The sequence below is a fragment of the Megascapheus bottae genome, chromosome 9 (genome assembly GCF_031878675.1).
Source record: "Megascapheus bottae isolate mThoBot1 chromosome 9, mThoBot2.hap1, whole genome shotgun sequence".
NCBI classification, from domain to species: domain Eukaryota; kingdom Metazoa; phylum Chordata; class Mammalia; order Rodentia; family Geomyidae; genus Megascapheus; species Megascapheus bottae.
In genome coordinates this window covers 42,544,987-42,561,123 of record NC_143517.1, presented here as the reverse complement: position 1 = coordinate 42,561,123, position 16,137 = coordinate 42,544,987, and the positions used below count along the sequence as shown (strand labels likewise).

The 16,137-nt window shown below is 37.0% G+C and overlaps 1 protein-coding gene across 1 annotated transcript in view; it reads right to left on the bottom strand.

The window, feature by feature from the left end:
- Window positions 1-307: 307 nt before the first annotated feature.
- Window positions 308-16,137, bottom strand: part of Dcaf13 (DDB1 and CUL4 associated factor 13) — a 25,415-nt gene continuing 9,585 nt past the window's right edge. Inside the window, exons 6-11 of the mRNA XM_090339185.1 lie at window positions 13,418-13,495; window positions 10,468-10,550; window positions 7,743-7,907; window positions 3,380-3,515; window positions 2,106-2,269; window positions 308-491 (exon numbers count right to left, since the gene is read on the bottom strand). Of these exons, the coding sequence (XP_090195311.1) occupies window positions 404-491; window positions 2,106-2,269; window positions 3,380-3,515; window positions 7,743-7,907; window positions 10,468-10,550; window positions 13,418-13,495 (714 nt within the window). The 3' untranslated portion in view covers window positions 308-403. The remainder of the gene's footprint in view (window positions 492-2,105; window positions 2,270-3,379; window positions 3,516-7,742; window positions 7,908-10,467; window positions 10,551-13,417; window positions 13,496-16,137) is intronic.

Here is a 16,137-nt window from a genome sequence, read left to right as displayed (position 1 = left end):
GCTCCTGTTTTTAACCAGTCAAGTTTTGTTGTGTGTAAGACACAGACATCGCTATGGAAACCACAGGTTGTAACAGGAGGTGGGGCCGATGACTCAGCAGGTGGCACTTCTCATGGCAGTGATGCCAAATACCAACTAGACAAACAGCATACCACATTATTTACTGTCTAACTTTTTAGGTGGCACCTATTGAAAATTCATGACAATTCACTGAATTGAGATGCAAGTAGGTTTTATAGTAGCCAAAACATGACAAGCAGTAAAAAAAATTACCATAAAACAAGAAAAAATACATATAATGGAAAGGTTTACTATTAAACGAAAGTCAATACTTTTATTTGCATGGTTCTCAAGTCAATAGAGACAAATAATTCCACATCAGCATTGGTAGGATTACCAACTATTATTTCACAACTGCAACTACATGCTTTTCCCTCTCTGACACGACTGGCACAGATCCAGGTTTGCTGTGTTTACGACGATTTACTTCCCTAGAAATAAACAACACACACAAATTAGTAAGTTTATGTCAAATCATACTAATCTAATAAAATTTTCTGTAAGAATGTGACAAAGCATTTTCTTTCACTAGAAAAGCAAACACTGAAGAAAAATTTCACAATAAAAATAGGTGAAACAGTAGCTACCAACTAAAAACCAACTTTGGCTATGGAATTACTCTTATCTGATTTTCCTAACTGTATGAAAAACAAAAAACCAGATACATAATATATAAAAATGATCCAATTCCCACATCTTCCTAAAGACAGACTATAAAAGTAGTAAAGATATCTAGGTGGGCTAAGTGGGGTGCCCTAGCAGTTCCAGCTCTATTTGGAAGGCAAAAGAAAGAAGACTGTATGAGCCTAGGAGTTTAAGACCAGCCTTTGAGACTCATCTTAAAAAAACAAAACAGGGCTGGGAATTTGGCACCTAGTAGTAGAGAGCTTGCCTAGAGTGCACAAAGACCCAGGTTCAATTCCTAGGTACCACATACACAGAAAAAGCCAGAAGTGGTGCTGAGACTCAAGTGGTAGAGCTCTAGCCTTGAGAAAGTCCAAGAAACAATGCTCAGTCCCTGAGCTTAAGCCCAGGACTGGCAAAAAAAAAAAAAAAGGTCAGGCCTGGGAGTGTGGCCTAATGGTAGAGTGCTTGTCTAGAACACACCAAGACCCGGGTTGGATTTCTTGGTACTACATACATAGAAAAAGCTGGAAGTGGTGCTATAGCTCAAGCGGTAGACCTCTAGCCTTGAGAAAACTCAAGGACAGTGCTCAGGGCCAGAGTTCAAGCCTCAAGACTGGCAAAAAAAACACACAAAATAACAACAAAACACAAAAACAAAACAAAAACAAAAACAGCCAGGCACCAGTGGCTTATGCCTGTTAATTCTAGCTACTCAGGAGGCTGAGATCTGAAGATGGTGGTTCAAAGCCACCCGAAACAGGAAACATCGTAAGACTTTTAGCCTCCAATTAAACACTCAATAAACTGGAAATAGAGCTGTGGCTCAAGTGATAGAGTGTGAGCTTAGAGATAGCGCCTAGAGCCTGAGTTCAAGCCTCAGGACCAGTGTACGTGCATGCATGTACATACGCACGCACATACACACACACACACATGATCTGAGAACTCAAATATTATTATATATGTATTACTCATTACACACACACACACACACACACACACACACACAAGTTCTTTAAACTTTGTTTCTTTGAGACAGTCTCATTATGGCTCTGAACTCATGATCCTTCTGCTGGGGTAACAAGCAAGCACAACCACATCTAGTTTCTTTGAATGCTTTCACTTAGAAAATACATAGTACCTCATAACTACAACTACACTGGAGATCGTTCTTAAGCACCTATTTGTATTACTTAAAATATGAGTTTCTGATTTGTTTTCATGTGTCTTTTCTCATATTCTTAAATGATTACTGCTTTCCCCTTAAGTGAGAAAAAAGCATGGAGGTCTTTTAAAGTATCTCTAAGGTACAATGGTATATAAACTACTCCCTTGAAAGTTGTTGCCGTTGTTACTATTGTGAGATGAGAGGGGAAAGTCAGAAGAAGATACTGAGAGAGCTGAACTTCGACACATACTTTCGTCGACGAGCTTCCTTCATGATCCGCTGCTCCTGGATCTGGCTATAGATGGATTTTGGTAGATGTCGATGACGAGCAATACGTTTTACATGAGGATGATACTGAAATTTCTCCTTCAGCTTCTGGTTATAATCATTGGCTGCTTTTTCTCTCTTTGTAAGCTGTTAGGAAAAAAAAAGCATTTTAGGGTCATAATGAATAGCATATTCTTTTTTTTGCTGCAGACCCACCGAAGTAGGAAGTAACCTTCTCCCTTAGGATAAAAATTACTTCTATGAGATGAAACCAAATTTCTGGCATATTCGCGCCATTTACAAATTAAGTAATGAATTTTCTTTTAGGTAGCACATGCACAGTATAGACAAATCCCACCAAATGGAACAAAAACATACTGAAAAAGTAGGGCTATGTGCACCACTGAGGTAGAACTTCCTGAGGAATACATCTATTTCTTTGTAAAAATACTTTGTAACCAGAAAAGCAAAGTACTTGATTTTGTAATACATTTTGCTTAAAAAATATTAAGGTTGATACAAATAAGAACACTGACTAATGTACTAAAAGGTAGGTATAATGTAATACTGAACAATCATTAAACTTAAAAACAACTGTCCTTAATAACTGCATATTGGCCTCGATTTTCCTACTGAGGCTAATCAAAAAGTAACTTAGATTTAACCTTTTCTTTCTTAACCTTTCTAGTGGTTTCTGATATAAACAAATGAATTTTTTTGAGAAAATGGAATATTTTAGAGAAACATCAAAAACAAAACAAAACTCAATCATAATCTCACAGCCCAGTGTTAGCTAGCCAGTATTCACTAAATCTTTTTGAAAGTCTAATGCTTTTTGCCTTCCCTTATTTAAATGCTTCAGTGTCTTTTAAAAAAAAATAATAAAAGACCTCTGAGGGACGTGCAGCCTTTGATCTACTCAATTATCATTCCTTTAGCAGAGGAGAGATGTTCTTGTACATTCTAAGCTTCCATACTCCACATTGTCTTTCTCTATCAAAGTAAAACACACAGAACTAGGAAGACACAAATATTAGTAAATGCCTAAAAGCACTGTGACATGAAAAGACACATGACATGAAAAAAGTCAATAGAGCCATGCTAGTCAATAGAGCCTTACTGCTTTTGTTGCTAGTTGATATTTATCATACTGCTATCAATGTGATCAAAGTATCAAGGTATTTTAAATAAATGTTATAATATCTAATAGAGCCAGAAACTAGCTTTATAATATTTACAGAAAATGTGATTTCTTACCACACCCAATTTTTCAGAAGCATTAGCTTTCCACAGACGAATGTTCATTTCATCAGATCCACACATGATGTACTTGCTGTCAGAACTCCATTTTACACAGATAACATGTTGCATCCGTTTTGTGTGATAGACTTCCCTACCGAAGAGGAATGAATTTCAACACTTTGGGAGTCTGGGTATAGGTTTTCTGTAACAACTGCCTATCAAATTCTAGGACACCAAATTTATTTTTTTTGCCAGTCTTGGGACTTGAACTCAGGGCCTAGGCACTGTCTTTGGGTTTTCTCGTGAGAAAACCCAGCTACAGCACCACTGCTGGCCATCTCTATGTATGTAGTACCAAATACCGAGGAATTGAACCAGGGGCTTCGTGTATGCAGGCAAACACTCTACCATTAGGCCTACACTCCTGGCCCAAGGATACCATTTTTGAGTCTTGAAGGACTATAAAAAAAAAAAATTCAAATTCATTCTAATGCTTTTATTTTGTTTTCACCTGAATTCAACCAGTAAGGTTCTATGCTAAGTGCTCAAGAATTAAAAGAAAATTCCTGCACAAGAGAATATATATAATCCAATAAAATAAACAAATCAGATATACAAAAAAGTCACAAATACTTGACACTATAAAATGAAAATAGCATATGATTTTTCAAGCTAGAAAAACATTGTAACCATAAAAATGACTTGCTCTTGAAGAGTTCAGGGACAGCACCCAGGCCCAGAGTTCAAGCCCTATGAACAACAACAACAACAACAAAAAAGACTTGCTTTTAAGAAGACCTTACCAAACCCAACTCAGTTCAAGTCACCAATCACACTAATTTTGTTGTTCTATTTTACTGGAAAGGGGGGAGAGAGAAGGAAAAGAAGGGGCTGAGTGTGCAGCTTAATGGTAGAGTGCTTGCCTAGCATGCGTAAAGCCCTGGGTTTGATTCCTCAGTACCACATACACATAAAAAGCCAGAAGTGGTGCTGTGGGTTAAGTGATAGAGCCCTAGATAAAAAGTATGAGTCCCAATCTTGGATAGATTGATAAAGAGATAGAGACATAAAAACTGACAGACAGAGAAGATGAAGGCAGTGGCACTCAAAAAGATATGCGGAATCTGATGACTTGACTCTCCCTTTCCCTTGGGCACATTATTTGGAAAGCTTAATTGAAGTAAGAGTTGATTTACATGTGTGAAAAGAAAGGGAAGGCTACAAAAGTGCTAAGTTGAGGTAAGAATCATTAATAAATGGAGATGTCAAATAGCATTCCTATTTAAAAGGGTGTGAAACACGCTAAGTGAATTCACAGGGATACTATATTGGGAAGTGTTAAGAAGAACTCTAAAAGGCAAGTAAAGGTAACGTCAGACAACACAAAGTAAAACTTCTGGAAAAATGCAGGCTACATGAAAGAAACAGGTTCAATAAAATATGCATAATTAGCCAGGCGTTCATGGCTAATCCTAGCAATTCAGAAGGCTGAGATCTGAGGATCGCAGTTTAAAGCCAGCCAGGGCAAGAAAGTCCGTGAGACTTTTATATCCAATTAACCACCAGAAAACCTAAGTGGCATTGTGGCTCCAGGGGTAGAGCACTAGCCTTGAGCTGAAGAGCTCAGAGATGGCATCTAGACCCAGAGTTGAAGCCCCACAAAAAATAAATAAGTAAAAATAAAGCACAACTTAAAAACACTCAGACAATAGCCAAATCAGATATAATTTACAAATATTATAATATCTCTAAAATAGTCTGTATAGATTCTATTTCTAGCACTAACATAAGAAATTTATGGAGAGAATAGTTTTGAAAAGAAAAGCATTCAATGTTTTGCTTTTCTAGTATTCAGTTCCTATAATCTCTTGATTTTTATAATACTCTTCCTTAGCCAGGCATTGGTGACTCATGTCTCTAATTCTAGTTACTCAAGAGGCTGAGATCTGAAGACTATAGTTCAAAGCCAGCCCAGGCACGAAAATCAGAGAGATGCTTATCTCCAATTGACTGCTAGAAAACTGGAAGTGGCACTGTAGCTCAAAGTGGTAGAGCGCTAGCCTTGAACTGAAAAAGCTCAGGGACAATACCCAAGCCAAGAGTTTAAGCCCCACAACTGACACACACACACACAAAAGACTCTATTGATCAGTGGTGCTTTGGCTCAAGTAGTAGAGTGCTAGCCTTGAACTGAAGAGCTCAGGGACAATGCCCAGGCCCAAGCTGAAGCCTAATGACTGACCAAAAAAAACAAAACAAAAAAAAAAACCCCAACAAAACCAACTACTCAACTACTCAGTTTCCTAATATAAAGAATTTTTTAGTGAGTGAAAATTCAACCAGGCTTTAGTAACCATTAATAATATCTAGTCAAATCCAAATCCAATGGTTTAACATTTAACCAACTTAGAATTCTCCTTAGTGATAAGTTATGCAGATTGCTCACATATGATAGATTTATAAAGCTTACAAGTAATAGTATCAAGGGATGGATATTTTTTAAAGTTAAAATTCTTTATGCACACATAAAAATAGTTTTTCCATTTAAAGGCTATGATTTCTATTTTGCTCAGGAATTATTGAATTTCTAATAGAAACCAATCCCAAATACGGATTTCAGGTTAGTTTTAAATTTTTTACTCAAAAAAAAGTATGAGTTTCTGGATGCCTGTAATGAAAGGAAATGAGAGCAGACTTTGGAAATGATCTGCAATTCATTTTCAAGTAAATGATCTAAACAAAACAGGGGAACTACAAATCACTCCAAATACCACCAGGAAAATGTCCTGGACATTGGCTTTATAGAATTTTTGTAAGAAAGTGAGCTTTCTAGCTGGACTTGGATTTAGTGGTCCATGTTGGTTTTGGAATAATTCAGACTGAACTCAACTATTGGGTTCTTTTTGAATCATAGGAGGTATACTCATGCTTTCAGGAACTCATGTAGGCCACTGCTAAGGAATAGGGAGATGTGTGTGCTTTCTAAAGCATTGCACACTATACAAGGGCTGTATCTCATAAGGAATTTAGGTCGTAGTCAATTAGTACAAAGACTGGGGAGTATAGCTCAGTGGCAAAGTACTTTCCTTTCATGTGCTGGGCCCTAGCTTCAATCCCTAGTACTGCATAAAAAAAAAAAAATGAAGTCAGACAGTAAAGCAAAAGATAAAATACAAGATTACTCCTAAAATGTCAATTTCTATAAACTACTTTTGATCTGCCATGGGGCTTGTACTCTGGGCCTAGGCGTTGCCCCTGAGCTCTTCAGCTCAAGGCAAACCCTCGAGTCACAGTGCCACTTCTAGTTTTCTAGTAGTTAACTGGAGATAAGAGTGCCACAGTCTTTAGGGCCCAGGTGGCTTGAACTACAATCCTCAGATCTCAGCCTCTTGAATAGCCAGGATTACAGGCGTGGGCCACTGTGCCTGGCTTCTTTTTTCCTCTTCTTCTTCTTCTTTCTTTTTTTTTGCCAGTCCTAGGGCTTGAGCTCAGGACCTGGTCACTATCCCTGAACCTCTATGTGCTCAAGGCTAGTAGTCTATCATTTGAGCCACAGTGCTACTTCTAGCTTTCACTAAGTAGTTTATTGGAGATAAAGAGTCTTGCAGACTTTCTTGCCCAGGCTGGCTTAGAACTGTGGTCCTTAGATCTCAGCCTCCTGAATAGTTAGGATTATAGGTGTGAACCATTGGGCACCTGACTTAAACAACCCAAATCTTAAAGACATTAGAATCATTCTCAAGTGTGCTTTTGGAATTCGACACATAAATGTCACTAAAGGACAGATGGGTGTTCGAATTGCTTGCCTTTATAAATATTTTCTTTCTTTAATTTTTGCATTGGCATAACTTGAGTGGTGAAGAACAATATGAAGTTTGTATATATTAATTACTCATAAATTGGATTAGGGTAAAACTTAACTATTCAAATTCTTCATTATTAAATTAAAGTTTCTATAAAGTTTACTATTAATACAAAGGAATAGTTTTTCTGGGTTTTTTTGTTGTTGTTTTTTGTTTTTTGCCAGTCCTGGGGCTTGAATTCAGGGCCTGAGCACTGTCTTTGGGCTTTCTCAAGCTAGAGCCACAGCACCACGTGAACAACAGCACCACTTCCAGCCTTTTCTATGTATGTGGTATACTGAAATCGAACCTGGGTCTTTGTGCATGCTAGGCAAGCACTCTACCACTAGGCCAAACTCCAGGCCTCTAGTTTGATTTTTTTAAAGAAACTTTTTGGTAGCTAGTTCTTTGTCCATAGATAATAAGATATAACAGGTACTGCAATTCATGAATCTTGGATGTATACACAAATACACATAACCAGGCGCCCTTTCAGATCAGATCAAAAAACAAGTAGCTTATTGGTAGTTACATACCTGCTCCGACTTTTGTCCACAGGGAATATTCGAATAGATTTATCAAAGCTAGCAGACACGAACTCTTTCCCAGTGGGAGAGTAGTCTACATCAAGCACTGCAGATACATGATCTAAGTGGACCATAACTGGAGTGTCCAGTGCACGCATATCAAAAGTGTATAAGCTGTAAAAGAATTGTTAAATGTTTTGTCCAAATATCCAGAAAGAAGTCATAAATACTTCTAAAAGGCACTAGGAAAAATAAGGCCCACCAGCTCAACAATGCACATCTAAATACACAGGCCAATTCTGTACATAAGCAAATAAGCAAATAATATTAACAATTTGTATTACTCTTTAATGTTATGCTTATAAACATACAAATGCACTTCCCTCCTTATTTATGTAAGTTTCACTGGTGAAAATGTGGGTAACACGTACACACAGTACAAAATTACCTTTAACCCCACTGTCCAGAGAGAAATTAACAACAGAAATTTAAAAATCTTTTCACTATGGTATTTAAACATGTTCTTATAATAAAACTGAGATGATACTGCATAAAACTTTGTAGTGATAATTCCTAAGCACATTATGACCATTGACCCATATCATTAAATCTCTCTGAAAAGATTTAATGGCTACAAATTTAAATGAGTTAAAATAATGTCTCTATTTTTGATAAGTAGTATTCTCTAATTTTATTATAAATTATCCTTAAAGGAAATCTTGATATTTGACATTCAAAGTTTTAACTGGATATGATAAGATTCAATTAAGTCAGGACAGGTTCCTACAAGGAGAAATACACGTTTAAAGCCTGGCAGGATGCCAAATGACTTCTAATCAAGTTGCATTAATTTTTACTCTTAGCTGTTACATATCAGAGTGAATATGGCTTTTTAAAAGGTATGCTAAAATTAAAAAACTATACACAGTGGTAAAACTGACAATAAGCGTGGGGGTTTAAAATTCTTAATCAACACCTAAAAGAATAGTACCCCAAAGAACCAACATAGAGAATGGCTTTGAGAAATAGAGCATTTTTGTGACCAAGCTGTCTTTGAACTTGCTACTTGGGCCCAGATGGCCTCATACTTGAGATCTTCCTGTTTTAGCTGCATTACAGATACCTCTAATTCCCCCCAACCCAAATCTCTTTCTTACAGACCATAAAACAGTAACATAGTCTGAATGCCTCCCCAAACCTTCTAAAGTAATTACTGGTTGGTTGGTACAGACTTGACCTTAGGTTTCTAATTCAGAATGATCAGGATACTTAGAAGGAAATAAAAGAAAGCATTTACAAATACAGAAAAGGATGCCATAGCAAGATTGTGTATGTGCGTGTCCATGCTTGTTAGTGGGGCTTAAACTACAGACCTGGCACTTGATAGGCAGCTTACCAGCTCAGCCTTTTACTTGCGTAAGTTTTTGAATGAGCATCAAGTTTATGCCTGGGACAGCCTGGACAATGATCCTTCTATTTATAAATTCTGAGAAGCTAAGATGATAGATGTGTGCTACCATGCCCAGCTATTAGTTTAGATGGGGTCTCATTTAATTTTTTTTCCCATCTAGCCTAGAGTTGAGATTCCTTTAATCTCTGCCTCAAAAGTACTGGGATTACAGGCATAGGCTACAGTGCCCAGGTAAGAGAATCCTATTTATAAGCTAGAATTATACAGAATTTTAGAATTATACAAGAGAACACAAAATTTAAGTACAGAAGACATAAAGGTCAATCCAGACTTGTATCTTCTCAAAAGACAAAATAGGGCTGGGAGCGTGGCCTAGTGGAAGAGTGCTTGCCTAACATGCAGGAAGCCCTGGGTTCAACTCCTTTGTACCACATACACACAGAAAAGGCTGGAAGTGGCTCAAGTGGTAGAACATTAGCTTTGAGACAGCCCAAGAATAGTGCCCAGGCCCTGAGTTCAAGGCCTAGGACTGGCAAAAACACCTCCAAAACCCAAAACCCAAAAAAATGTATTAAAAATACTCACTTTGCTTCAATTATCCTAAAAAAATGAGATAACATAATATTCTACCAACTCTAAAATACTGTAAAGATGAAGTAAGGTAGAAAATGTACAGTGCTTCAATGTATATTAAACCATTACATAAAAAGCCATAAAGTCACATCTAGGTCAAGAACATATGGCAGCTAAGTCGAGTTAACACAGTCACACAATAAAAGATTTGCATTTATTAAGCTAAAAACTTTAAACTTTTCATTTGCTTATAGACATAATCACGATAGCTCATAGCGTGACTAAACAAATATCAATTACCTGACCGATTATAAATATCAACAAGCAGATAATGCTGTTTGCATTAAAACATGTATTATACAGTCTATATGAAATATCACAAATTTCTACAAAGGGTTGGACATTAAACATGTTGGACACACAGTCTTTAACAACTATTCAAATCAGGTTTTCTACTGTAAGAGCCATTACCAGTACATACATATACTGCAATAAAACTACAAAATCATATAAAACTGTAACAGGCAGCATAGAGAACTAGCCCACTAGTACTTGTCTGTATTAGTCTGGAATCTGAAAAAAATTCCAGAATTTTCTCCAACTTGAGAAACTATTTTAGCAAAACAAATGACAAGTTCTGTAATTTGTAAGTGAAAGTACACTTACCTAGTAAAAACTATATCATACCAGTATGATATTCAATTGAGCTGTTTCTAATAGAAATGAAGTTTTAAAAGATAGATTACTTACTTGTAATCTTCATTTGCTGCAGTAAAAATGAAAGCTTCCATAGGATTCCAACAGATTGTATTCGTTCTCATATCTAAGATAACCTGAGGAAGGAAGCATTAGCTATCCTGTTACAGATGAAGCTAATTATCTCTTTAGATTCCTTTTCTCACTGATTTAAGCAAATATGTGCACAGCAATCAGCTGAGAGCAATAAGTAAAGAAATCAATAGCTATTTCCTGAACACAGGCAAGAGTAAATACAAAAAAGAGAAAAACAGTTAATAATATCTAGTACCTAGATTTTAAACAACACAGTTCAGACAAGAAAATAAGATATACAGAAGAAAATTTAAGACACAGATAAAGTAACAGATGATTAAATATCAAAATTGAAACAAAACAATGATGAGTTTATAGAGTCGGAGTACTGAAAAAATGTTTCAAGACAAGCATGATTTGAGCTACCCTATGGAGACCAGTAATTTACAGTGTTTCTTTATTGTATGTAACTGTCTATTGTAGGATGTGTAGCACTCAGACATCTCCCCACCAACTGTTCCCTTCACATTTCTAAATCTATACCTTTCTTAGGGGGAATAACAACCCTTGACTGAGAACTACTATATTTAGAAAAGAAAAAAGAGAAGAAACATTAATGGTCTAAAGATAGAACAAACTAAGCAGAACCAAAAAAAAAAAAAGCAAAAGAAAGCAATTGTCTCTATAAACTTTCATGTGACAAGCTCCAATTAAACGTTTCCTTACTGACAAAACTAGAGTATAATAGGGGTGGTAGGAGACCCTAAAATCCAAACAGCAGTTATTTTCTTCAACCTAAAACTAATGTATCACAGATTAGGGGCATTAAGACATGTGAAAGAAAGTGTCTAGTAAGAAGTAAGGCCCTGCATTTAATAAATACTGAAAATAAATAAATGGAAACAGTAATGGAATACCATTGAAAACTGAGAAGAGAGGAAAGAGATTTAGTAAACTAGAATTTCCTGTTGGCATTGTGCTAAAACACAGTGTGTGTGTGTGTGTGTGTGTGTGTGTGTGTGTGTGTGTGTGTGTGTGTGTGTGTGTGTGTGTGTGTGTGTGTGTGTGTGTGTGTGTGTGTGTGTGTGTGTGTGTGTGTGTGTGTGTGTGTGTGTGTGTGTGTGTGTGTGTGTGTGTGTGTGTGTGTGTGTGTGTGTGTGTGTGTGTGTAAAGTAACCAGGGTTTGCACTCCGGTCCTCAAGCCTTCATTTAGCCTTTTTGCTCATAGATGGTGCTTTACCATGGCTTTTTGCTGGTTAAATGGGGACTAGAATCCTTCAGACTTGTCTGCCTGATCTAGCTTTGAGCCTCAACCTTCCAACCTCAGCCTTCAAAAAATAGGATTGTAGCTGTAAGCCACTAGCCCCAGGCTAAAGGTAACATGTCTTAGTCTAACCAATATGCTATAATCTAGTAGTTAATGTTACCATTTTACAGAGAAATATAGATGAAATTACTCAGTGTTTAACAATGAAGTCCTTACCAAATAAGTGAGTAAAACGATTTAAGTAATACTTTGGGTAGATTTATTGTAATAAATTCAAATTTCAATAAATGTACTATAAGTTTCACATTTCTGAGTTTATTACATGTCATAAAAGTGGGTTGGGGGAAAAAAAAACAGTATGGAAAGCACTGTTCTTTCCTTTCTCCTTCATCAACTCACTTCCCCTCTCTTCCCTGATGCCACAGATCAAACTCAGGGCATATGTATGCTAGGTAAGTGCTCCACCACTGAGTTACAGTCTCAGATGCCTATCTTTTTTTTTTTTTTGCTGTCAGTCATGGGGCTTCAACTCTGGGCCTGGGCGCTGTTCCTGAGTTCTTCAGCTCAAGGCTCTGACCTACCCCTGGGCCTGAGTGATGTCCCTTAGCTCTTCAGCTCAAGGCCACCACCCTACCCCTTGGGCAACAGCCCAACTTCTAGTTTTCTGGTGGTTAATTAGAGATAAGAGTCTCATGGACTTTATAGTGACTGAGCTGGCTTTGAACCGTGATCCTCAGACCTTAACCTCCTGAGCTAGGATTACAGGCATGAGCCATAGCACCTGGCTCAGACACATTTCTTTTAAATGTGGACTATCACAAAGGGCTCATGCACATGAGTGATATTTAGTGATGCTTGTGCTCTCATAATTTTCTAGCATTTACTCTGAACTTTTTTTTTTTTTTTTTTTGCCAGTCCTGGGCTTGAGCTCAGGGCGTGAGCACTGTCCTTGGACTTTCTCAAGGATAGAGCCCTACCACTTGAGCCTCAGCACCACTTCTGGCTTTTTTCTATATATGTGGTACCGAGGAATCGAACCCGGGTCTTTGTGCATGCTAGGCAAGCACTCTACCACTAGGCCAAACTCCCGGCCCCATACTCTGAACTTTTTATACTTAAAATTGTACTGTTTGGTTTATCTGCAGACAGTGTATCTCTGTCAAAAGTCAGCTTTAAGGTTATGTTAGCCCTAATATCTTAAACCAGGGATGATCTTAGAATTGACAAGACTATCATCTTGAGCAAAAAGGACTTGTCTAAACTAAGTGTTATTAGTAAACACCAGTATGCAACTAAACAAAGATGGTTAAATGAACCAGTTCTAACTTTCTGTAATAAAGTGTTGTACCATGATTAATCATAGGACTTTAAATATTATTACACTGTAAAATAATGGAATGTCTTTCAGCTAGTAACTTTTAATTCAACAAGTACTCATGAGATACATAAAATCTGCTGGTATTATGGAAGACACAAAGAAATATAAGGATCTCCAACAAGCAATGCAAAGCTAAGAAATGCAACTACATTATTCTGTGGTAAGAATACCTCTAAAAAAATTAATAAAATTTCAGAATACTGAAAATCACTTACTCTATATTTTCTGTTACTTAACTTACAGATGACAATTTTAACACTGTATAAAGCAAAATTGAAACTCACCTTTTTCAGAGGAGTGGCTTGTCTCATATCATATAGTACTATATTCCTGTCAGAAGCACAGCTTCCCAAGAGAAATGTCTAAAAGTAAGTATAGCAATTGCCAGTTAAAAGCAGGGATTTAACTGATACATATGTTTATTTGGTCAATAAATGATTTCATTATCCTGAATATTTATGTTAAAATACAAATTATAACACTGTTTCATGAAACAATAAATCATCCATAATCTTAGCACACTGAGTCTACTATTTTTATTACTATATGTATGAACTTCAGATGTTAGTAATGACAGTGTAGGTAATATTTATTCTAATTCATAACCGAACACATTTTACTTACCATTCTCCATCTTAGGATTTACTATTTTCATTATTATATAACACTTGAAACAAAACTTAACTCTTGTAACTACTGCCATAACATAAAATTTCATAATTGATATTACTAAGTCAACACATGAGTAAGTCCATGTCATTCTCAGATTTGCACCAATAGACACTGTGATGTGGGAATATGCCCATTTTACAGCAAAATAAGGTAAGTTTATGCCAGCATAAGCTTATGCCACTCTACTGTTACTTCCTCTTTAAAGTAGAGCAAGAATAAGAAATGTTATTTACTAACTCCTACACTGTGTCTATTATTCAGTTCAAATAAAACATTATAACTTTAGTTTTATCGCCATGAACTCTCCTGAGCCCTTTCTAAAAGCCTCCTACCTCCATAGCTGACTCTGAGTCCTCCCCTCGAAATCTCTCAGCCATTCTTGGCTCATTCTTATGTCACTTCAGATAGTCATCAGATTCCTCTTCTAAAAACAAAGACTTTGGTCTGAGCAAAGGAAAAGATTCTACTGAGACTGAAAGTCAACTTTTAAACTGTAAAAGGTGGCAACTTACTAAGCGTAACCTCGTGGCTTTACTAAGATTTTAAGTTTTGACTTTTCATAGAATATTAGTTATTAATGATTAGAAGAGATAATATAGTCCATTGATTCATCCACCATTTCCATTAAGTTTAATACAGGATAAGAGGCATGCACACCATTTGCTTTTACCACTAATTCAATTCACAAGGCTTAAAAAAAATATGCTCACAGATGAATAACAAGTGCTAAATTAATCGGGCACTGGTGGCTCACGCCTGTAATCCTAGCTACTCAGGAGGCTGAGATCTGAGGATCAAGGTTCAAAACCAACACAGGCACAAAAGTCCGTGAGACTCTTATCTCCAATTAACCACCAGAAATCCAGAAGTGACACTGTGGCTCAAGTGGTAGAGTGCTACCTAGCCTTGAGCTGAAGAGCTGAGGGACAGTGCCCAGGCCCACAGCTGAAGTCCCAAAACAAAAAAACCCAAAAACAACAACAAAAAAAGCTATTATACAAGCAAGTTTGTGAAACACAGTCACTAGGTCATAACCAATAATTATGAAATAACCTGGGCCAGGAGTGCTTGCCTGCCTAGCATGCACGAAGATCCGGGTTCGATTCCTTGATACCACATACATAGAAAAAAAAAGCCAGAAATGGTACTGAGGCTCAAGTGGTAGAGCTCAGGCCCTGAGTTCAAGCCCTAGGACTGGCAATTTTTTTAAAATTATGAAATAACCATCAGTTCTTTTGATATGAGTCAAACAGAGAACAAAGGATTCTGTCTCTATTTGGCTCATTTTTTTTTCTTTGCCAGTCCTGGGGCTTGCACTCAGGTACTAAGCACTGTCCTTGGAACTTTTTCCTGAAGGCTAGCACTCTGCCCTTGAGCAACAGCGCCACTTCACTTGGAATCGAACCCAGGGCGTTGTGCATGCTAGGCGAGCACTCTACCACTATGCTAAGCTCCTGGCCCTTCATTTTTTTTTTTTTTAACAATCATGAATTTAGGCAACACTTCAAAAAATGTCCATATAATACATTCACAACAAATCTGCAACGTACACTGAGAAATAGAATTAATATCATTTTAAAGTAAATGAACAAATACACAGAATATCGCTGGCAAAAACAACAACAAAAACCCTGTTTCTACTTAGTTTTCCATCAAGTTGGGCATGAAAAAGTTCTTATAAATTACCTTTATCTGTAGCCTGCTTCTACTCAGTGTCACCATGTCCCTGCTCTGCAAAGATGGCTTGCCCCTCTAGGCCATGCCTTACTTCTATAACCAAGGACAACAGAGAAGAAAAATAGATGATGGAGTGAAGAAGATACAATAGATGCTTTAAACTAGAGATCAGTAAACTTATCTTGTAAAGGACTTTTCTTATGGGCCTTGTGAATTCTATAGAGCAAAAGCAGACAACTGATACGTAAGCAAGAGGCCCTCTATATATTCTAGTAAGACTTTATTAAAAACAAAATGAAACAACAATAAAAAAAAAAAAGCAAGCAACCAGACAGGCAGCAGGCCACATCTGGTTCACAGAATGTAACTTGCCAAACCATTCTATAGCCTCTCCCATGAGGATTTATACAAGTATATGCTGGTGGGAGGAAGATTACCCTCTTGGCTAATCTGCCTCTTAGCTGAACCTCAAGGCCAAGCACCTCATGTTCTAATACATCACATGAGCTACCTCTATTTACTGTTTCTTTGACTTAAATCTTCTACAAATTTGGGTCATCTACAGAGTGAAAGTTTCACATCAGGATTTTCTCTGACAGCACCTAATATGGTAACCTCTGATAACTCCTAAAATTAGCTTCCACACACAGTGATC